Below are 23,091 nucleotides of genomic sequence, written 5' to 3'. Positions count from 1 at the left end.
TGATGAAGTAATAAGTATAAGACTATTTAAACAAGACCAATTTATGATCATATAAAATTAATTGGTGCCATATTTAAATAGGCGATGTGAAAATGCTATAATATTTCTCACGTGTAATAATATTCCTGAACCTAATTTCGAATTTTTAAATCAAATGATAGTAGTGGCTAATTATACCTCAATAAAAAATATTGATAGTAATTTCTTAACTTTTTATTTTTAACGATTGACTCTCCGAAATGATACATTATGACACTTTAAAGATATTATATAAATATATATATATTATTTATCTATAAATTGATAGTGCAAATTTTTAATTTTACATGAATTTATATTATTAGCATGTGTTTATTTAATAATTATATAGTAGATACAAATATTCCTTAAATATATACTTTAAATGGATATGTATCATCTGTTTAAATATCTTCATAGAACTAAAAATTTTATCATTAATATATTAAATAATAATATTATATATGTATATATTAAAAAACTCTATTTGTGCTGATGTACAGAATAATTAGTCAAGATTCGTCAAATGAATAAAATTTTTTTTTTCAACTCTGTGGACTGACCCAAAAGTGATCCAATATATAGAAATAGATAATCATTTAGGTTTGGTATGGTTGGCTTTTTTATTATAAAAAAATTGAAAACAAATAATAAAAATATTAAACCAAGAGTCGTAATTAATAAAAAAAAAGACACATGAAGAACAATGAACATTAAAATAATTTGCATTTGAAGGTAAAGTATTGAAATTTAGTAGCCTATCTTCTACAAGTAATAAAAAAGTTTAATGAGTTAAAAAAACAAGAGAGCAAATCGTGATTATCGTGTTGCAATTCTATCGTTGGACAATGATTGGGTTAGTGAAATTATATTCATATATTAATTCATATTACTTAAAATTTCAGTGAAAGTATTTTTTTTACCTTGTGTTATTTAAAAATTATCTTAAATTAAACAAATTTCAATAAAATATTATCGTCATGAGATATTATCTCATGTAATCATGCTTATAATATATCTTCCATTCCAAATTGTTTGGGTATTATTGATTTTTTAGAATTAAAAAAATTAATTTTAATGTATCTATTATTAAAATTTAAAAACTTTTAATAAAATTAAAGTTTCATATAATAAAAATAATTTTAAAATATAAAAAGTAAGAATTTTATATGTTAAAAAAAGAAAGAAAACATAATTTTGTGATATTCTAAAAAATAAAATGGATTAAAAAAAGGGATGGAGAAGGTTTTTATTTTTAATAATTTATAAATTAAGTGTAAAAGTATTAGGAAAGGTCGGTTTCCAAAAGAGAGAGAAATAAGTATGTGAAAATAATTAAACTTCTTTAACAAGGGTGTTCAAATTTTGGTTAAAATCAAATTATTTGACTAAATTAAAATATTATGATTAATTAGTCCCTATTGAAATAATTTCAATATACTTCAAAAATGATTTTAAATATATTTTGATATTTAATTAATTCAATTTAAAAATAATTAAATGATTAACCAATCAAATGAACATTCCTATTTTTTATTTATTAACAATATATTTTGATAGGTCTTTCATCTCTTAGCCTAGTGTTTAAGAAGTTTTAAGAGAGATAGACGAGTGCGAGTTCTAACTCTGTCATCACCCTTCTCTTTTGTACGGTCGTTTACCCTTATTTGAACAAAAAAAAAATGTTTTGATAAGAATGAAAGAAAATAGAAGAAAGAAAAAAAATTTAAGAAGAGTTGTTTTGCTTTCTTTGTTTTTGTTATGTAAGAAAAAAAATGAAAGGAAAAAGAAAGTCGAGTAAATTTATAAATAAAATAATTAACTTAAATATAAATTTATTTTTAAAATTTTTAATTTTAATAATCAAAATTTAATTATTCGTAATTTAAAATACTAAAAAATATTTTTCTCTCGATTGAAAAGATTAGATTTGAAGGAAACACATGATACAAATCTACTTTTTCGTTTACAAAACAAAAGAAATAAAATAAAAATAACTATATTTTATTTCTCTTTTTCCAAACATAGTATAAAAAAATATTAAAAATATTTAGAACCGAGATTTTTCGAACAAAAAAAAGTTGTCAAATTCTCCAAAACCAATAATTAAAAATTCTTTCTTCCATTCCAAAGCAAAATGGGTCCATTTTATTTGGGGCTGGACTCATGCATGGGCTGACACAGCGTAAATGGGTTTTTACAAAAAATAAAATAAAATAAAATAAAATTGCTTCATGTTTTCCCGCCTTCCGGCTTCTTCAATCAAACATTTTGTTCGTCCAAAAAGGGTTTTTCGATCTCCAACTAAAACAAAGAAAAAAAAGAAAGGAAGTGCTTGGCTGTCTCTTAAGTCTCCGAGCTATCAAGCTTTCGGCAGCCTTAAAGCAAAAGCGAGATGAAGATGTGGAGGCCTTGGTGAAAATGGGTACACCAGATATAAAACCCAGTTCGCTCCAACTACTTCTCATTCCAAATTTGAGGGTTCTTTTTTTTTTTTTTAATCTTGTTTTATGAATTTGGGTTAATGTTACTAATGTTTGTTTGCTCAGAAATTTGGTCAATACCCTTTATTTTGCGTGAAAGGGTTTTGGGGTTTTAATACTTGTGTATGTAATGTGGGTTTTTGCCTGTGACGGTTATTTTGTTTTAGTTTAGTTTAACTTCGCTTGTTCTTTTCATTTTGGGTTAATTTTTCGATACTTTAGACTTAATTGTTGATGGCTTTATGTCTTCATTATTGCCCTTCATTTTTGAGTTGTAGGTTAGATTACCACCATGCTTTAAGCGTTTGGATAGTTGTTGAATTTAAAAAAAAAAATGCAAAAGAAACTATGAAGGGAAGGTGGAAGTTTCCCCTAGTTTAATCAAACTTCATGTCGCAAAATAGTTGGATTCTCTACCTTTGTAAAATTAGTCAATCTCAACCGTCTACAGTGCCGGCATCGACATGGAATTATAGTCTTATTTAGAGCCATAGGGACTCTTTACTCATGGAAGGTTGAGATTTGGAATTGACTAATTGTGCACTTGAAAATGTTGGCCACGTTCTTATTTTGTTTGTATGGAATGATATAAAGAGGATACTTTTTTGTGGTTTGGTTTAGATTGCTTTACCTTTTGTTTGTTTGGTTGTTTGATTGTTTGTTTTCTATTCTTCTTGATCATTTCTTAATCAGGTAATTTAAGACTTGCATGCTAAGTTTTAAATGTTGCTTTCTCCCTTTGTAGGATTCACCTGTCTTTAAGTACATTGACAGTCTTTCACCTATTGAGCGAGCCAAGTCCAGGCAGACTAACAATGTTTTCAATTCACTGGATTTTTTGTCTCCTTCATCTTTGTTTCCTTCCCCGCAGATCAGTTGCCATAGGTAATCCAGGTTTTTGGTTAAAAGGTAAAACTAAATGTCCTTATTTCTTTATTTAGTTCGATATTTTAAGTGTTTTAATGATGTTTGTTTCAGGCACCATTTCTTGGCAGCTTCAAACTCTAGGGTCCTCCAGAGTGGTAATGACTAATACAGGCGAGGGATCTTCAAAAGTCATTGAGCAATCTGACTTGTGTGATGAACATTTGGGATGTCCCAATAATGGCAGTTCATCCAAAGGAATTAGCAGTGATCTACTTGATGAGCAATAGGATTTAGCAATCGAGTTGCCAAGTGCCTTGAAATATGATTGTGGGAATCCTGATGGTAAGTTGGAGCCTCGTGATGAGATACTGAAAAACGCAAGCGAGGAACTGGCAGGAGAAGAGACACTTCCTTTCCAACACAACAGGGATGAAGGGAAAGAGAGGCAACGGTTATTTGAAAATGAAAGAGATTTGCGTAAAATATGTCGAATTAAGTGGAGTGAAGAATCAGCAGGATGTGACTGGGTGACAGTTGTTTCTGAAGTTGCTGATATGTTGACAATGAATTCATCTATCATTCATGACAATACCGATGGGCAAGATCGGAGAACAGCAGACTGTGGGACAACCTCTTTCTGTCAACTATCCTGCAGTTCCCACTAGATAATGTCAATAATTTAGCAAATGCAGAATCAGGTGATCCTAGCAGTTCTTGCAAACAAAGTGAATTGTGAGAGCCAATAACAGATCAGACACCTAGCATCCTGCCTACTTCTCTACTGGACAAACTAGCAGTCAGTGATTCAGGTATGAAAAAGGATAACAAGGGGGACAAGTGCAACCAGTCCAGCTGTCAGGTTAACTTAAAAACCTATACTTGTGTAATGCTTTCTTGACGCAGACTGCATATTTAAGATAAGATAATATTTTATATAAAGTTATTTTTTTTATTCTTTTGAGAAAATGAAAAGAGTGTAAGTGAGCCAATCATTATTGTGAAATGTTTACCTTGAATCATGTAAGTTCCTTATAATTGTATGTTTATTAAGCATGTTTTCTATGTGATTGTGGTTTCTGAAACGTTTACACTGTTTGTCCTACTCAGTGTATTGACACTTTTCTATAATTATCCTTAATGCTATTCTCTCAGCAGCCTAGCATCTGACGGTGCTGTCTGGTGTTTGATAAGTCGCCTGGTTTCGGTTTGCACTTGAATTCGCTTCCAAACATCTCAAAAGGTGGTGCTTCTTTAGCGGGAGACTCTAGCTTCTGAAAAGCAATTGATATGCATGTTGGGCTCCTTGACATTTTCTATGTCTCTGACTGCAGGTCAGAATCCTCTTAGTAAATCAACTCTAAGCTCTATGAAGAGGGGTGAGGTTCCTCATGACAAGAGAATTGTGGTTACAGAATATTCTTCTGAGATAACTGCTAGTGTTGATGGCAATGAGGCTGACCATAATAGTCTGGAAATGAAGAGGCATGTATAAGATTTCTAACTTTTAAAACATGCATTCAAACACCTTGATATACAAATTGATGAGTTTAGTGCTGTGGAGGCAAAAGTTTGAACTTGTCGAGGAGAGTGCGGCATGCAAGTGCTGTAACTGTAAAAGATCAAAATGCTTGAAGCTGTAAGTCTGTCGTATTTATTTAAACCTATATTTAGGGTCAGTGTGCATATTCTTCAAGTGTTTCACCAAGTCAATTTTGGGTTAATTCCTCCATTGGTGATACTCAGGCCCTTAAGTACTCCGAATTAAAACTTAGGTGAATGAACAGTTTGAACTTCACTTCCTACATTTAAAATTATAAGATATTCAGGCCCAACTTTATGGTGCTAAATATTTGTGAAACTTGGCTCTTACATATCTCTAGATGCAGCAATAAGTCTATGCTGATGTTAAGGGCTGTCAATTCTACCTTTTTTACGTTATTTGTTTGATTTTGTAATATCATATTAAACTGTTTCAATTTTAACAGTGAGTTTTAAAATCTAGGGAATACTACTTCAGGCAGCAAAAGGTGGCGTACTGCTTTTGATTTCTATGATTACTTAATGAATCAATTTCCAATAGCCTATTAGAATGATATGGGATTTAACAACCATGTTTTCCTTGTTTACATCTCCTTATTTGGATATTTCTGTTTGGACTGTCTTGGTTCTCTGCTGTCTAGTTTTATCGCTACTCATTATAGTCACTGCCATCAATTTCCACCTGTTTCTCACGTTTGGAATTCAACTACTTTCCATATTGCTTACATGGTTCTACTGGCTATATTTTGTGATAAAGTTAGTGTCTGCTTTGCCGCTGGTCTGTACTGTATTGAGCCTTGTTCATGTCAAGATTGCTTCAATAAGCCAATTCATGAACATATGGTACTAGAGACTCGCAGACAGATTGAATCTCGCACTCCACTAGCATTTGCTCCCAAAGTGATTTGAAGCACTGACAGTTTTTTGGGCTGCTGGGTTGGATTCTATTTTTATGATTAAGCTGCTGGATATTAGAGCAGAATCAAAGTCATCAAAGTGCATTGCTCACCACTTAATTTTGGTATGTGACATTTTTCTTGGTATATTTGAATAAGGCACATGAGATAGGGGAGTTGAACCTTGGATGTTGACACTCCTTTGGATGGTTAACAACCACTTGACCAAGCTTTGGTTCTTAGCATGAGCTCATCTAACATGGCTTATGATCTTGTGATGCTTTGTCAACATAAATATGAGAAGAGTGTGCTTTGATGACAATTTTGCCAAATTTAAATAATTGGTCTATTCTTTGGGCAATTCTACTTAAATCACATAAAAATGGTGTTGCTCATGCAGGGTGAAACTAACAAAACTCCAGCTTCAGCCAGGCATAAAAGAGGATGCAATTGTAAAAAATCAAGTTGCTTAAAGAAATACTGTGAATGCTTTCAGGTTTGTCATTTCAGCTCATTCTGCACGCAATGTTTTCTTCACTAATCTGATATGGATTTTTTTTTTTGTGAACAAAGGCTGGTGTGGGATGCTCTCCTAGTTGTAGATGTGAAGGTTGTAAAAACAGTTTTGGGCCTAAGGATGGTGAGTCTTTATCTGGTGTATTTTTGGCCGAATATAAATCTTAATGACTGGAACTGATATTCATTTTTTGTCCCCTCTCCATTATAGTTCTTTTCAATTATCTTATAGGGGCAGTATGTCTGACATGGCCAGTGCATTCCAATTTTCTAATATTTCCTAATATGGCCTTTTTTTTTCCACTAGGTGGTGATGAATCTGAATCTGAAGGGGAGGACTTACAGGCCTGTAAAAGGAATGCATCAGAGAAAAATTCAAGCAACATTGTAATCAATGAAGGTGAAGAGCATCTAGATATTTCAGTACCTTCCTCTGATATTTCCAGGTACTATTTCACATTCTCTTAGATTAGTTAGGCTATCCTTATACCAAGATTAGTTCAAGTGATTAAGTCTACACCATTTTGCAGGGTGCCATTTGCTTATAGCGGGAAGCTTGCAGGATCATTTGCCCATTCTGTTAGGTCATCTCCTCAGTTGTGCACCACTCAAGAACATGGCTCATCAGATTCTTCCTCTTGTCAGCCCCAAGTTCAGTTCACATCTTCAGGCAATTCCAGAAGATGAAACTCCTGAGGTTCTGAAACATAAATGCGTACCTGTTGATCTGAAACCAACCTCTCCAAACTGTAAGAGGGTTTCACCTTCACATCGTGAATGCAGTTCATCCACTGCATGGCGTAGTAGGAAGTTGATACTGAGATCTGTCCCTCCATTTCCATCATTCTCTCCACCATGAAAAAAGCTGACTTTTCAAAACACTTGTTAAAGTTATCATTTTCTTCATAATGCTGGTGTTCTCCAGCAATGGGATTTTGAGGCAATTCCTTTCCATACATAGTAACAATGTACTTCCACTATATGTAATGCATCTTCAGAATAGGTTGTCCCTGTAATACTATGTTTTTTTTTTCTTCTTGTCTCCGTAAATTGTAGCTGACAATCATCATATTAATTTTGAGTGTATAATATTTACTATGGTATGTTGCTTAAATTTTTTTCCTGAAAAATTGATTAAAGCTTCTGTAGAATTAAGCTCCGAAAACTTTAACAGTAGTTTTGATTCTGGTTTGTAAAGTTCTCCTGTTTAACACGGGAGGCTTAGGTGGATAATCAATCATTCAGTGAAATGAAAATTTAGGCAATGTTTAGGCCATTTTGGATAAGTGAATTGCAATACCTTGCTATCACAGATAAAAATATGCACTGCTTCTAAATGATAATTCCTGCATTTATATTTGTTTATTTTATGTCTAATATGTATAAAATATAAAAATTATTATGTCTCAAGTCAAACACAATATTTCTTGGTTTTTGTCAAATTTATATATAATTTTGTTTAAATTTTAAATCATATTTTTTCATATCGTTTCATCATATATTTTTTAAAATTATTAGTTTTAATATCGTTACACCATATCTTTATTAAAATTATTAGTTCTAATAATAAATACAATCAGAAATTGAAACATAACCAACAAACAGCTTTTAAATGGAACAAATATAAGTTTGTGCCAAGTTATAAAGAAAACTACAAATAGTTCCGTCAAGTAGAAAGATCAGATCAGATATTCCACACAAAATTTGCAAATCCTAGCCAATACCACTACAGAAAGTTTTAACTTAGAGCAATCTAAAAGTTGAATGATTTTTTTGCAGCCAAGCAGCTAACCCATCCGAGCACGCTTATTTCTACATTCCTGGGGCTGAGTCTCTTTCTCAATGGAGATGGCATCAGAGTTTTCCTCACTTGGCTGATGCAAGAGTTTAGACTTAGACCTTGTACGTGGTCCAAAATTCTGCATTTCAACCTTCTTCTTCTCCCGTTTCCTTATACTTTTCTCTATCTTTCCAAGAGGGAAATAAGCTCCAAGATTGTAAAGTTGAATCAATTTAATCACAGCTTTCAGGTCAGCAATCTCTTTGGTTATAGCCACAATTTGAGTTGGAACAGATTCATCTCCATGTTTGCGTTCCCTGAAGGTTTTCTTTACTTGCCTCAAGTGATCCTGGAGAAGAGTTGGTAGCGAGAACTTGTCAGCCATGTCGAATTCACATATAAGTTTGATTGCCTGAAGCCGAAAATCTTTTTCAATAAGGTTTTGGATTAAACTACAGCGCTGCAGAATTTTAGACTTTGACCTTGTGAATGGTATTTGAAGTTTTTTAAAATTTTCGCTGAATCCACATTGTTTCACAAATTCTTTAAAACGTTTCTCTTTTGCCTCGAATTCTCTCTCTTTTTCTTGAAGTCTTGCTTGATGTTCAAACCTTTCTTGAGCCATCAACAAAAGTTTCTTTTCTTGCAAGTCAAGCTTTCTCAACTCTTCCTCAAACCCTAGTTTAGCCAACTCAAGTTCTTTTAGGAAATCTTGTATCCTGTTAATCTCTTTTTGACTTGTCTGTGATTCTCCCGTCAACTCCAATTCCTTCTCCCGACGTTCAAGCTCTTCACACCTTTGTTTAATATCATCTTCCTTCAGATTCAGCTTTTCTTCCTTCAACTTGAGCTCCCCAAGACTTTGTTTGATGGTTTCTTCAATGGAATGAAGCTGCCTGAAACGTTCATCAATGGAGTTTCCAATGGAACCATAATGATTTTCCACTTGTTTCAATTGATGGGTAAGTGAAAGAATGGAAGAAGCATCACTGTTAATCTTATCAAAAATGTTACGAAAACTCTCCCTGGTTAAGTTAGAGAGGTCTAACCTAGATGAAGACATTGTCTCCACAGCCAAGAAAAAGAAACCAAAAAAAAAAAAAAAAAAAAAAGGAAAATCAAAGGAGATTGCGAAGATGGAGAAAAGTTTGCAAAGAAAATAATGAAAGATATTGTGTTTAAATAGACAAACTTTTCCTTGTTGGAGAAGAATTTATACCGTCCGTTTAACTACAGTCCAACATATATTTAAGTTTGAACTTGTAATTTAAGAAAGTCAAATATCATAAATTGGTAAATCTCCATAAACAAGTAGGAATTCCCTCCTAGTTAAATGCTTTTGTTCAAAATAAATTAACTGTTAATTTAAATTTTAATAAATTTAATTCAATTGATTCATATAACTATTTTAAGTTAAATTAATATAATTATTCATAAATCTGACTATTTATGAATTCATGATATCCATAACTAATTAATTGTGAATGACTAATATTATTTAAATTTAATATTTTGAGTATATATTTTTATCTACCATTGATTAATATAAATAATCATAAATCAAACCAATGTTGCATGAATCCAACTATCATAAATTTAACCAGAGTCTGTTATATTTATAAACTGAATTAATTGTGAATGAATAATTAGTGATCAGTGTTATTTAAGTTTTAACATATCTGCTGCATGGACAAAAAGATACAATCTCATCTCATTCTCTTTAAACAATGGGCATGTACCACATTCCAACAGCTAAATGAGGGTTGCAAACTAAAAATTTAAACAGGTTGCAATGTTATCACGGATAAATAGGAACAAAAAGCTCTCATCCAATCAAAATCATAAAAAAAAAATGCTGAATAGAAACTTTCTAGGCTAAGGTGCCAAGCTAGTTCTTCACATCAATCACAATAATGAAATGTAAGGGCAAAACTTCCAGATGTTGTCTACTCAACCAAGCTAAAAATGGAAGTATCACTATACTAATTAAAACAAAGCTCTTTAGGCTCCAACAACCTCAGTTTCCCCCTCTGCCATTGTCTCATCAGCTGGCCTCTCCAACTTCACACCATGATCCTCAGAATAGTCACCGTGTACCTGCAGATGTTGACATTGCATCAAAAAGAGTACCAAGAACTAAAAACCGAATTACATGACATGATACAACTATTGAAGCCAAGTTTATAGAAAACCAATACATACCTCCATCAACTTGCCAAGATCAAACTTGGGAGCCTTCAGGATCTTGACTTTACGAATGAAAACATTCTGTAGGGGATAAATGCTTGAGGTAGCCCTCTCAATCTCTCTGCCAATCACCTCAGGGATGAACTTTGCTACAAGTTCTTTCAGATCACAGGTTGAGGCCTGGTTAACCATAATTTCCCTCATCTTACGGCGGATCTGAGAAAAGAACAGCCATTAATAAACATTGAAATTGTGCGAGACTACTGCTTTACTAATCAACAATCCAGGAAAAGAAATCTGAACCTGACGAATCTGGCTGGACTGGGCATAACAGGTTCGCTTGACCTGGTTTGCACGTCTCTTGGTGAAAGCAATGCAGAACAACCTCAAGGTGTAATTGTCAGTAGTCTTAACATCAATATGAGATTCAATTAAAGTCTGCCACTTGCGCACCAAAGATCGCAGCTTGTCTGTGGTGAAGTTCATACCCTAAAATTCAGCAAAGAAAAGTTATAATGCTTCATTTAAACAGTATTATATAAAGATAAATGCATCCTATGTAATTGTGCTAACAAAATAAACCATAATGCTACCTAGTACCTACCCAGAAGTTTGTGAGAACATTTCTCCCTTGCACATCCTCAGCTCTAAGTCGGATCTTCCTGTAAGCTTGATCTTCATCCTTCTGAAGGTCAGCCAGAGAAACCTCAAACACTCTATGCTTAAGCCCTTCAGAAGCAATCTGTCAGAAGAACACAGCAAACTAGTCAGTAGCAAAACATAAAATGTTTAATTAAGATAAAGTCTCCCAATTAGTAGAACTGCCACAGGTTGAAAGGTAAAAAACAATTTCTAACCGGCATGTCTCATGCTTTGGCTTCAAAAACACTTACTTTAAACATGTTATTCTCTCAATCCACCCATGTCAATGTTCTGCAAATTAATTAGTATAAACCCAAAGATATCACAAGGATTGAAGCTATAACTATATTAATTACATCTAATATCTGTAGCATCATTCCCAATTCATGGCAACCAATAAACCATCACCTAAGTAACTCTATTCCATTAGCACTCATTTTCAATCCCCAAGTAAGAATTAAGTCCATCAGCTCATTTCCAGTTCCATTAAGAACATCCAAATAGTGAAAGAAAAAACATTTGAACACTAAAAAAAGCATTAAAAGAGAAAAAGGCTAACCTTTGTGCCCTGAGTTCTAGTAACAAGAGTTTTGCCAATGTTCCTTTCATTGAACATTGAAGGTGCCTTGATATCATACCAATCCTTCTTTGCAAAAGGATCAACTCTGTTTCCAAAACATAAAAAAATACAAAAAAAAAAAAAAAACCATTAAATTATAATCTATCATAAATGCTACAAAAGATCAGATCTTTAATATAAAGCACTTCTTTTATTATCAGACTTACGCCTTCTTTTTGCCTCCCTTTTTCCCCTTTGATATCCTCTTGTTCTTCCTGCAAAAAAAATTTAAAAATTAAAAATTAATCACCGAAAACCCTGATTTACCTAGATTCCGAAATAAAGTTAGAATTTTGGAAAGATAGGGGCTACCCGACGGCCATGGCTAGAGAGAAAGAATCGGGTTAGGGTTTCTGGAGAGATGAAGGAAGTGAGAGCGAGAGCTTAAAATGAAACCCTAATCCGTACAAACCCGAGAGTTGCACGGTAGTTTTGATTTTACATGAACGGCGGGTTATGCACATGCGACTGTTTTTGGCAATAATTTACGTAAATGCTTTAGGGAGGGGTTCGCTAAGGCCTTTTATTTTTGGGTATTTCTGTTTTCTGTATAATTTTTTTTCTTTTTTTTTTTACCAAATAATAATAATAAAAAAACATTTTACAGAAATGTGTAACATATGTTCGGAAAAATCATGGTTTACTCTTCTGGCTGTGGTAAAAAAAATGTGGGTCAAAACCATTACAATAAGCTTTATTATTATGAGAAGTACATCCAAAAACTCATAAAATTATGCAGAGAAAGGGAAATTTATCTCATAAAATTTCTAGTTTTTATGGCAGTATCCTGAATAATACATCACAAGACCTCAAATAGAAGATTAGAATGGAAACAATAATGGCAAATTCTTGGAAAGTTAAAACATTTCTGAAAATTATCTTAGACCCCTTTTCAATTTCAGAGTATGGGACAATAATGAAAGCCTGGTTCAATCAATGTCATTGGCTTTAGACTAAATTTTCAAACTTCTTAAAGCAGAAGTAAGCAGACTGAGTTTGTCAGAAGCTCTCTGCTTGTAGTCTTTCTCCAAGGCTGTTGCTGCCAAAGACTGGAGCTCTGGACTCTCCTTGTCTTCCTTGTTCTTTCCTTTTGAAAGCTGTGCTATGGCAGAGGTGCACTGAACATGAGGATTAAACTTTAGGTTAGAAAGATAAAATCCGAGGACTCAGGAGAAGAATGAGTGCAAAACTAATTTTTTATAAGATTTCGGTTAGTAAAAGGATAAAAGCTGATGCATGAGTCGAATAAATAGTAATGCATCTTAATTCTTAAAAGAAAGGGAAGGAACTTACCAAGCAAATTCCAAGAAGTGCTCTAGTATTTTTGCCCCCAGTCAAGTCTACAGTCGATGCATAGTATTTCTTGGCGGTCAGAAGGTTTTCTAGTCCACCGAGTGTGTAAAGCACCTATTGATGAAAAGTGCAATAAAAAATCATTGAAACAAGCATCAGAGGAGAATCAAAAGAGTTCCCATTAGAAGGCTTTCTGTTAAACCAATGCAAGATGGAAAGTATCATCCTGTATAGAATGAGACCCATTAACAGCTATCCAGTAGTTACCTTCTTGGCTGATCGGGAACCATTGTTGTTGTATGGTGAATTCATGGTCTATACATTCTAGAATAACCACAATCAGTACGGAAGTGGTTCTTTGTTTTATGGTCTTTATATTCTTGCAGAACCATAATTACTACTGAACCAATTCTATATTTGGTTGATTAACTATAAAAAGAAAAGAAACTAAAAGAACAGCATTTGCAAAAGGAAATAGAATGTCATTCTCTAGAAAACTTGGAATTTGGGAAGCCACTAATGAAGCTGCATCTAAGTTTCTAAATATAATAAAGAAGGCACTTACATCAGCATAAGCCAAATGATATAATGGAACCGTAGGTTGAGATAAAATAAGCTCCTCATAGCAGAATGCTGCTTGCTTATACCTGATTTATCAACAAAAATATAAAAGAGCTTAAGCACTGCTATGTTATGAATTGGTAACATAAAAGGAGATAATATCAAGCCATATAGATTAACACTCACATTTGTAAGGAGAGATATATCTCTGCAAGTTCTCTCCAAGCATCATGATCCGCCATAAATCTGGCAAAAGAAAAAAAGGAAATTGAGTGTCATTTGCTCTTCCGTATATTATCGAATTAGGATAAATAAACAATAAAGGATAGACACAAAAATGTGTGCGAGAGAGAGAAATATCTCACATCTCAAGATATTTATTAAGCCACTCGATAGCCCCTGAAATATTTCCTTGAGCTTTTGCCATGGCTACTCTCCTCCTATGTATTACCTGCACAAAAATAGGATTTGTTATCATTGATGCCTTTTGTTTTATAAAAAGAAATAGCCCATAATATTTCTCCATAAAAAAAGAACACCATTAAGATTGACTCTTTTGGGAAAGGAAGACAGAAGAAAGGGGGGGGGGGGGTGGGGAGGAAGTGGCTGCGGATTTACTTGATCAAGCGGATTATCCTCTAAAAGGCTTGAGTAAGCTTTTTCTGCCTCAGCCCAGGATCCCTTCGCTTCAAGCAACATGCCCTCCAGCCTGCCTGTGGACCATGACAAAACAAAACCGCTAGGCCATTCAATGTTAAGAGCAAATGAATACAGTCACCAGCAACACATCCATTGGAACCCAGAAGAACCCAAACTAATTTAAGAACAAATTTGCCCATCCTTACTCATGCCATAATACCACTAATGTGTAAGCCCCATAAGGTTTGGGGTAGAATATCGGCCAAGATGTTCAGAGGTTAACTTAGGTGTGTCAACTATCAAAGGATAGGCCATGAATGCATGATTCACAAATCAGTGCAACAGTAGCAATATATACATACATTCTTAGTCATACAAACTGAAAACATGGAACATATATTTAATTGTCATATGCACTTACCAACCCTTTTGCTCTCCGGAAATTTCTTCTGTAAAACCTTTATGCAATCCTGCAATAATAAATTGCACCAATTTAAGACAGGAACTTCATTAGCCTACTACCAACAGGTAATCAGAAGCATCTAAGCTAAACAGCAGTATACTTCAAGAAAGAATGCAAGAAAATAACAGTTAAGCATTAGAACTGAGTCAGGAAAGCCTACACCAACAACAATATTGAACAAGAGTTACACCATTCCGCACATGCAACAGGCTAAAGCCAGATGTTCTAACTAATGTCTTCACAGAGCACGAGAAAACTACACCATCTTAAAGAGCTCTTAACATGTTCGAAAGAGAAGCCAAATCAACAATGAGAGTGGGGTCAATCCGGTGGGACAATCACGAATGAAATGGGTAAAAGAATAGAATTAGTTTTGTACATAAATGCAAGTCTCAATCTCAAAAAAGAATTCTTTAATGTGAAAATTACTTTAACATAATATAGATACAAAAAGCTTAAAAGCAATCCAAAACGGAAAAACTTCACATACAAGATTTGTACCTTTGCAACATCAAGACATTGGCAATCCATAGCAGCAATAGCTACCTGCTCATATAGAGTCCATTCTGTATCAAGATATAAGTAATTGTTATTAATTATTACCGTTCAAATCTTTAATCTTTAAAAGAAAAAATAAAATCATAAAGCTTCAAGTTTTATTTTAAATTCAAGCAAATTAATAGCAGGGGCAGCAATCCATAAAGCTTCAAGTTGTGAAATTCAAGCAAAACCCAAGTGAGCAAATAAAAAAAAAAAAAACTAAAAGTCGAACCTCTAAAACAAAAAAAAAAAAAACCCAATCACAAAAACCACTAAAAAAAATCAAAATTCAAATCAAACAGTTGAAATCATCCAATTCAAGCAAAACCCAATTTCACAAATCAACAGAAGAAACTTAACAAAGGAATAAAAAAAAAAAGACTAACCTTCAGGGCCAAGAGCAGATCTTTTTTTGGGGTCATTTAAGATCGATAAGCCATGCTTCAAGACTTTGTCTGAACGCCTAACTTTGAGCTTCCTGACAAGGCAAAGATACGCCCAAGTACCTCCTCCTCCATTGTCTACCTGGTTTTCAAGCCTATTCAATTGGATCTCCTCTGTTTTGCTCACCATCTCTCAATGTAGACGTTTTTCTTTTCTTGGAGGATATCTATTAGATTGTTTTTAATTTGCTCTATTTTTGGTTTCTCTCTCTAGTCTCTGCCGAGTTTCCCGTCTATTGGATCTCTATCTCCAGAGTAGACTAGTTAATTGACTTTTTGAAGCACTTTCGTTCCTGGTTTTGTCCTGTTTGGTTCCAACATCCAAACTCCCAATTGTTGAGAGGCAATGGGCTCTATCTCTGTTGTGTTTCTTTTCATCAAATCTGTTTCTTGGTCTAATACCCAAGCCATACCATCAGCCTAAAGGCCCAAATAAAGGGCCAAGTCACCAAGGCACCAACAAAGAAGACCCTGGTAAAGCTATAAAACGCTGCGTATTACACCAATGACCAGACCGTTAAACCATGAGGCCTGCGGATACCAGAAGATATGTGGCGTAATGGCGTCTCAGTTCTAAAACCCTACCACTACTACCACTGCCAAAGCTACCCATCATATTCAAAATCAAACTTGACAAAAACTCCCATCATCAAATCCTCAAATACCTTAACTTTAATGACGACCATCACCGAATCCGATGTGGGAATCCTCTGTTTCATCTCCAGCCTCCCTGGTTTCCGTGGCGTCCTCAAACAAAGGTGAAAGCTCCCTTCTTTTTTCTTTTTGACTTAAAAACCCACTTTTCTTTACATGCTTTTGCAAATACCCATATGTTAAATTTTGTTGCTTTTCACGTGCATGAATGAAAATCTGTTTGCTTGATTGATATGGTGGAATTAGGTTAATTTTAGTGGTAAATAGTTTAGCTTGACTCAAGCTTGTGTCTTGGTAGTTGTGTAGGTATAATGAGTTTTAGCTAGAAGGGGTTCTTTGTCTTTAAAAGAAATGGGAAAAATAATATGTGGAATGAGGAAAATTGGAAGTTTTGAGAGTGATTTCTTTGTTATGAATTGGTTATAACTGCAATAGGAAATGGGTTTTTTTTTGTAATTTGATTGCTTTGAATTTTGTGTGTAGGTATTCTGATTTCATTGTGAATGAAGTAGATACAGAGGGAAATGTTGTTCATTTGACCTCTTTGGATGCCCCTCTAGAGGTAGTCTGACTCAAATTCCATTTTTCAAATGTATTTTATGTATAGTTAATAGATGATAGATTTTTTTTTTAATATCTACTCAGGTTGTTGAGGAAGGTGAAACAAAGATATCTGATCAACTTAACAAAAGTTATGCATCTGAAATTGAAAAATTCAGATCACTTGCAAGTGACACTGATGTGGATCTCTTAGAAGCTCTTCTTAACCAAATTACTTCAGGGAGTGAAGAAGATATCTCTCCCATTCTTCTGTCTCCAGACTCTGATAAATTTCATCGAACAGTAAGCTTTGGATCTTCCTTTTTCAATTTATTTATCCATTAATCTTTCTGCTCCTTTAGCATTTAGGGTGCTACTCAGTCTCGTGCGAAGAGGGAATCAAACGAACTAGAAGGCTCTTTTGATTTTGAGTTTGACATTTTCAGGCAATGCATAATTTCTTTAAGGAGAATCTTAGATTCCTTGTCACTGACACGGTTGACGGACCTGATTCTTCCTCAAAATGCATTCGTGTGAGATTAAATTCTGGGAATAACAACAAGGGCAGAAATTCCAAGAAAAGGAAAGAGAGATGTGACAAGCCCTACGATAGTAGAGGTTCAAGCCACTGGCCAGAGCATCTTGGCAAGTTCCTTAGGTAGCATATTGTACTTCTACATTAATTTGATGCCTTTTAAAATTGTAGAAAAAAAATTATGTTAAGCTTTCTCCTTTCTGACTTCAATTGCTTATCTATTCCACAAAGCGTTTATTATTGCATTTGAACTACATTTTGAAGGTGTTATCTTCTATGTTGATATTCAGGTTCCATCTTTTCAAGGAGAATAAAGATACACAGGAAGCCTTGGGATTGATAGGAAAGATGCTAGGCATTCAGGTATGAAGAAGGATTTATTTAAAACATGTATTGTATCTATTCAATGGAAACCTTTTCATTAATATTGTTGTTTGGCAGCCAAGGTCATTTGGTTTTGCAGGTACAAAAGATAAGCGGTCAGTTTCAACTCAAAGGGTAAGTTGGTCATGCTTTGGCTGCTTTTGTGCTAAATTAATTAGTGTTTTGGTTAATTTTGGGAGATTACTTGCTCTGCTTGAATTGTGTAGCTCATTTTGGGAGATAATATAATGAAAAAGATGCATGTGATGTAGTGTCAATTCTATTCTAAACTAAGTTCGCAGAAGCTAATCTTTAGCATCTTGAAGAAACTGATGGATGGATTTCACCTTTAAGAAACTTTGTAAGGTACAAAATTAATTAAAATTGCTGCAATTTTAATTTCTTGACCATAAATCTATAACCAATAACTATGTACTAGAAGAACTGGGATATGCCCCCTTAGGAGACCCTGAAAACCATGTTAGTAATTATGCATTTCAAGGGTATAGAATTTTAAGTTATTAACACTGCCGTCTGACTAATGGCTTGTTAGTTTCTTCATGTTAAATGCCTCCGGCACTTTCATCTGTGTATGGAGGGCTCTGATGGCGATTTTTTTTCTTGTGTATGTATACATCTGTGTATGTGTGGGTTTTTGCAGCATAATAGATCATGCTTAAGTGGAACACTTTGTTGGTTTCCAGGTAACAGTTTTCAAGCAGCATGCCGGTAGATTAGCTGCACTTAATGAAAGGTTGATTGGTATTAAAGTGGGAGACTTCTGGTAAGGTTGATTGATTTAACTGTAGAACCGTGATTTTTTAGTTAAACCTAGAAAAGTGGGAGGAATAACATCACACGAAGTATGGTTTTCTAGCTTTAACTAAAAAAATCAGGGTATTAAGTTAACATTCTGGTTTTCCTATCAAGTTATTGTGTGATGCACCATTACTTATAGTGCCATTATCATCTAGCTATGTCAAGGATGACCTTCTTCTTGGGCAGCTCTTTGGAAACCGATTCACCATCATATTGAGGTGAGATTGTTTTCCCACATGTGAATTCTGTTTTAATGTTGTCTTATTCTGTGAACATCCGTCAATGCTACTATCACCTTCCAATATCCCATCACTAATTTAACTCATTTATCTCCTCAGAGGAATTGTTGCAGATTCTGAAGAGACCATTAAAGCATCTACAGAGTCCTTGGGAAGGCATGGCTTCATCAACTACTTTGGTTTACAAGTACTTTCGTGATCAACACTCTTTCTCATCTTTCTTCCCTCCCTTCCTTTTTCCTGATTTGTTCTTGGTTTTATATTCTTTTCTAAACCTTTATAATTTTTCAGCGTTTTGGAACTGGTTCTATTCCAACTCATCACATTGGGGCCACGTTACTACGAGGAGAGTGGAAAGTTGCTGCAAGCACAATTCTTGATCCAAGAGAAGGGGATATCCTTTATTTATATTTATTTTTCGTTCCTTTTGGGCAAAGCACTTTTTATATGCTAGACTGCTCAAAGGATTTGCTGCATTCAACTCAAATATCAGTTGTTTTCTTGACTTAAATCTCTAAATACAAAGAAATGTTATAAGAAAGGCGCGGGAATATTATAAAGAAACTGGTGACATAGAGGGGACTCTCAGGCAATTACCTCGTCATTTAGTTGCAGAAAGGTCTATGGTAAGTTCCCAGCTTTGTCACTTCTGCATGGCATTAATATCCATTATTTCTTTCACACGGGTGTTTACTCAAGATTTTCTTTTGTGTCTGCTTCATAATAAAAGATAATATTTATTTTTCCCCTTTTTCCATCTCATTCAGCTGCAGTGTTTGAAGAAATGTCCTGGGAATTACTTGCAGGCCTTGAAAGCTATACCTAGGACTTTGAGAATGATGTAAGTGCTTGATGTGACTGGAAGTCAGGAATATGATTTTACTCTCTATTTCTAAAACAGTCAGCTTCCACAGAGGAGTAATAAACATGATTTATGTCTGTGTGCTCTAAATTTTCATCAGTAGTCTGTTTTTGTGTAATAACTGTATAAGTGGGCTCAGGTTCAGTCATTTACTTTGCATGTGGATTCATCTCTCACTATCTCATATTTCTTGCATAAATCCTTCATGCTAATATGTTAGTTGTCTTGCCATTAATTTTCAATTTTATTTTGCTGTTAAACAACCATATTACCTTGGATACGAATTACTCTGGCAAGTGGAATAGGAAAGCACAAGATAGGCTAAGAAGTCAATTTAGAGCAGCTTCCACTAATTTTTCAAGAGAATAAAAACTTACCGAGTGCAGACTCTTGAAGTGCAGAACTCTCTGTATATTTTCATGCACCCATGTTTGATATTGGAGTTTACAGCTCACATGTGCATGGCTTTTAATTAGTTATTTCCTGTGTACTTCAGTAGCTTGATTTGTTACTTAAAGTTTGCTTGTTTCCCCTTGTGTTCCATTCTTGTTAACACATGAGTATAGTTAGTTGAGTTGAACAAAGCCTTATCCCAGTTAATTGACATTGGGAATTACATTAAGATAATTATTGAGATCCTTAGGATCAGTTTTCTATGGCTCTCAAGAGTTGTATAGAGATATATCCTCCTCTCAATCCCTTCCTTCTCTCTCTCTCTCTCTCACGCGCATATACACACACTCGCACTCATTCATGAGAAGAGTGATATTGAATCTTAAAATTATCAATGTTTTACTGATCAGGTATGTACATAGTTACCAAAGCTATTTGTGGAACCATGCAGCAAGTATGAGAGTGCAAAAATATGGTATGCAATTTTGTTTTTATGATCCTTTTTTTGTTGTTTGGGGGAGAAGGTTGTCGTATACACAATGCCTTTATAGGGTATGCTGTCATTATTTTCATTATCTGAGCTTTATTAAAATGTTTCAAGGTAACCGATCTAATATGGTTCTGTCATCCCACCATACGCAGGAAGCAATGAAGTTGTATTGGGAGACTTGGTATATGGTAAAGGAGATGATGCAGAAAAAGTGAAAGTTGTTCCATCTGAATATGAAGATAATAGCTTTGAAGATGCTTATGATTGTAGTCAATTAGATGAAATATCTGGAAAAGATCTTCCAGAAGAGAAAATTAAGCTTGTTAAGGTCAATTATTACCTTGTTTTAGATCGTGTTTTAATTTTTAAATTATAAACTGAGGTTTGAAAGGAAATTAAAGAAAAAAGATTGATAAGACTTCAAAGCAGTTTGTTTTATTCAATACTATAGATGATAATTTCTTTCCTAATTTTGACTCGCAGCAGAAGTAAAATGTGAAAGTTCTGATTTTGGTGCCATTAGCTAATCATCTGCTATATACTAACTTAGCATCAATCTTTTTAACCTAGATTAAAAGAATTTAAGATAGCTTCCACTTTCTGGCAGGTCATAACTGCATCAGATATTAGTACCGGAAATTATACTATTGAGAATGTTGTCCTTCCTATGCCTGGGTAAGGGAATACAAAAGTAGTCAGTAACAGATTTTACATTGCTCATACCATTTCCATAATGAACTGTTATTTCTTTCTTTCCTAACAATGTTATGATGTTTCCTTGGCAGTTCTAGAATAATATATCCAATGAATGATATTGCTGATGTTTATCATGATATGGCAAAGAAGGTTTGCTATCTTTCTTAATGTATATTAAATACAGAATTTTATGGTTCTAATAATTTTTGTTTAATTCATCAGGATGGGATAAGCTTGACAGAAAGTGTCCATAATATCAAGTACATGTTCATAACTGAAACCACCCTATATTTTTCCCAAGAATTTTCTTCCCATGGCCATCTCCCTCTTCATCTTTTTTTTTTTTCTTGTAGGGAATTTTCAATAACCAGTATGACTGGAAGCTACAGGCGTGTTTTTCAGAAGCCAATTGATTTTCAATGGTATGATCTGCTTTTGTTATCATTTGTCCTTTTTAGCAGTATTCTTCTTTTAGATGCCTTGGAAGTATTGTTGAGCAAGTAACACCCTTAATGTTGTTTCAGGGAATCAATCTCGTATACAGATGGAAATATAGCATTGTCAGAGACAGATTTAGACAAAATTGCCAAAACTAAATCCGTGAACCATTTCAAAGAAGAGAAACCAACCAATGGAACTGAGGGCCAAGAGCCATTTGATTATATGGAACAAATAGAGAGCTTTGAGGATGATAAAAAGTTTTCAACTGACAATGATGAGGTGGAGGGTTCTAGAGAAGCTGAGCCTCCACAAATTCATTCTCTGCCTGACTCAAATTCTCAGGGAACTCATAAGGCTCTCAAGTTGGCCTTCACACTTCCTGCTTCGTGTTATGCCACAATGGCAATAAGAGAGCTTCTAAAGACATCAACTTCAGTATGCACTTTGGCTAATTTTCTTTTGTTTGTCGATTCTGAATATGCCTATACAAGTCATAAGATTGAGAAATTATTTCCAAACTCATCTCAAATTATGGCTCAATATAAACATCACCTTACTTTGTTCTTTGCTGCATTTGCAGGTTGCATTCCACAAGACACTTAATGAATAAGCATGTTGCAGCTCACATAGTTTATGACACTAGGATCAGGTTGCCATGTCTTTCAGCAGGTTGCTCAAGAATTAAGAATGAGAAAATAAGGTTTATTCCCATATGCTGGGATTCATTTTTGTTTACATGTAAGGTACATGTTTCTATAATCGAGACAAACCTTCCCCTCTCTGCCGAATAGCACATTGTTTGACTTACCATAGTCAGACATGCATTTTTTGTTTCCAAGCGGTAAATTTTCCTTTAGTCACCCACTGATTCCTTTAGGATGCGTGAAATTGTTATGTTCATGCATGTTGTGGTTTTATGCACTACTGCTTGTAGTCAAAAGGATATGTATCTGCATCAATCAGCTCAATGTTTTGACTTCACAACACTAGCCATATGTTTAAAAACCTTGTTAGATTAGAGTAGGGTGAGTAGTTAATCCCAAACCTTCTTGCAGGTGAAAAGTTTGAAAGGCAGACATTGCTCAAAGCTTTGGGAAATAGCAGTCATTCAGTTGGCAAAAGAAAAGAGAATGATGCATCTCTATAACACTCCAATATAATGTATCTCTAAGTTTTAATTTGTTTCATTTTTTTCCTCTTAAGTAAAAAAGGAAATTACTGTAATAGACTTTGTTGTCGAAGAATTCATTTGATTCAATTTTTAAAGCCAAGTTTCGGTGCAAACTAGTTTTCTCTGAGGCAGAAATACGATACTTTCTTCTCCCCTTCTAATCAACTGCTGGCCTTGCCATTGGCGTCAGTCTCTTGTCAAGGCAAGTTTTGAAGGATCTCGAGAAAATTCCACCAACATGTTCCTTGTGCAAAGATACTAAGTCATCCAATCATTCAAAAAAAAATTGAAAGAAATTGTTGGTACATGTAATGATGGTATTTTTTTTTTTTTCAGAATATCATTAAATCATTCTTTTACTATAAAATTTTTGCTTGATCAAGCTTTGATACCACTAATTAA

General features: G+C 34.2%; 4 protein-coding genes and 1 pseudogene across 8 annotated transcripts; 2 read left to right on the top strand and 3 right to left on the bottom strand.

The window, feature by feature from the left end:
- Nucleotides 1-2,258: 2,258 nt before the first annotated feature.
- LOC111277896 (protein tesmin/TSO1-like CXC 2) lies at nt 2,259-7,330 on the top strand (annotated as a pseudogene). Its single transcript, XR_016343726.1, has 11 exons — nt 2,259-2,496; nt 3,245-3,410; nt 3,480-4,227; nt 4,521-4,608; nt 4,700-4,850; nt 4,930-5,007; nt 5,654-5,843; nt 6,204-6,299; nt 6,377-6,443; nt 6,627-6,765; nt 6,850-7,330. The product of XR_016343726.1 is annotated as a protein tesmin/TSO1-like CXC 2 (transcript).
- Nucleotides 7,331-7,925: 595 nt separating this feature from the next.
- On the bottom strand, nt 7,926-9,220 carry LOC111277582 (uncharacterized). The gene has a single exon (XM_089764033.1). It carries the CDS (start codon nt 9,160-9,162, stop codon nt 8,107-8,109), a length of 1,056 nt encoding a protein of 351 aa, XP_089620159.1. The 5' UTR covers nt 9,163-9,220; the 3' UTR covers nt 7,926-8,106.
- Nucleotides 9,221-9,786: 566 nt separating this feature from the next.
- On the bottom strand, nt 9,787-11,955 carry LOC111277199 (small ribosomal subunit protein eS1z). Its single transcript, XM_022863446.2, has 7 exons — nt 11,860-11,955; nt 11,715-11,762; nt 11,488-11,593; nt 10,891-11,028; nt 10,590-10,775; nt 10,302-10,502; nt 9,787-10,196 (listed from the first exon to the last, which is right to left on the bottom strand). Exons 1-7 carry the CDS (start codon nt 11,868-11,870, stop codon nt 10,101-10,103), a joined length of 786 nt encoding a protein of 261 aa, XP_022719181.1. The 5' UTR covers nt 11,871-11,955; the 3' UTR covers nt 9,787-10,100.
- A 323-nt stretch (nt 11,956-12,278) lies between these two features.
- On the bottom strand, nt 12,279-15,792 carry LOC111277198 (uncharacterized). 2 transcript variants are annotated; one of them, XM_022863443.2, is made up of 10 exons: nt 15,430-15,752; nt 15,005-15,069; nt 14,462-14,510; nt 14,020-14,114; nt 13,767-13,852; nt 13,588-13,647; nt 13,406-13,487; nt 13,108-13,155; nt 12,841-12,954; nt 12,279-12,665 (listed from the first exon to the last, which is right to left on the bottom strand). In XM_022863443.2, exons 1-10 carry the CDS (start codon nt 15,614-15,616, stop codon nt 12,501-12,503), a joined length of 951 nt encoding a protein of 316 aa, XP_022719178.2. In that variant the 5' UTR covers nt 15,617-15,752; the 3' UTR covers nt 12,279-12,500. The 2 variants fall into 2 exon arrangements, with proteins under 2 accessions (XP_022719178.2, XP_022719179.2); XM_022863444.2 differs by lacking the exon at nt 13,108-13,155 and having other exon boundaries at nt 15,430-15,792.
- A 210-nt stretch (nt 15,793-16,002) lies between these two features.
- LOC111277197 (multisubstrate pseudouridine synthase 7-like) lies at nt 16,003-22,802 on the top strand. 3 transcript variants are annotated; one of them, XR_002688688.2, is made up of 21 exons: nt 16,003-16,244; nt 16,624-16,702; nt 16,786-16,983; nt 17,127-17,338; nt 17,506-17,578; nt 17,657-17,713; nt 18,283-18,362; nt 18,553-18,615; nt 18,736-18,823; nt 18,928-19,030; nt 19,159-19,262; nt 19,404-19,477; nt 20,302-20,366; nt 20,534-20,709; nt 20,989-21,056; nt 21,167-21,227; nt 21,300-21,337; nt 21,431-21,499; nt 21,602-21,953; nt 22,099-22,261; nt 22,574-22,802. XR_002688688.2 is itself a non-coding variant. In XM_022863442.2 (20 exons), the coding sequence occupies exons 1-20, from the start codon at nt 16,036-16,038 to the stop codon at nt 22,126-22,128; spliced, it is 2,199 nt and encodes a 732-aa protein (XP_022719177.2). In that variant the 5' UTR covers nt 16,003-16,035; the 3' UTR covers nt 22,129-22,378. The 3 variants fall into 3 exon arrangements, 1 of the variants encoding a protein (XP_022719177.2); XR_016343725.1 differs by having other exon boundaries at nt 18,928-19,031; nt 19,160-19,262; nt 22,099-22,359; XM_022863442.2 differs by lacking the exon at nt 22,574-22,802 and having other exon boundaries at nt 22,099-22,378.
- Nucleotides 22,803-23,091: the final 289 nt, after the last annotated feature.

Source organism: Durio zibethinus, chromosome 7, assembly GCF_047325235.1.
Source record: "Durio zibethinus cultivar Kanyao isolate XHJ-2024 chromosome 7, ASM4732523v1, whole genome shotgun sequence".
Classification (NCBI taxonomy): Eukaryota; Viridiplantae; Streptophyta; class Magnoliopsida; order Malvales; family Malvaceae; genus Durio; species Durio zibethinus.
The sequence above is the reverse complement of the archived record's forward strand: the minus strand, read 5'-3'. Positions and strand labels throughout refer to the sequence as shown.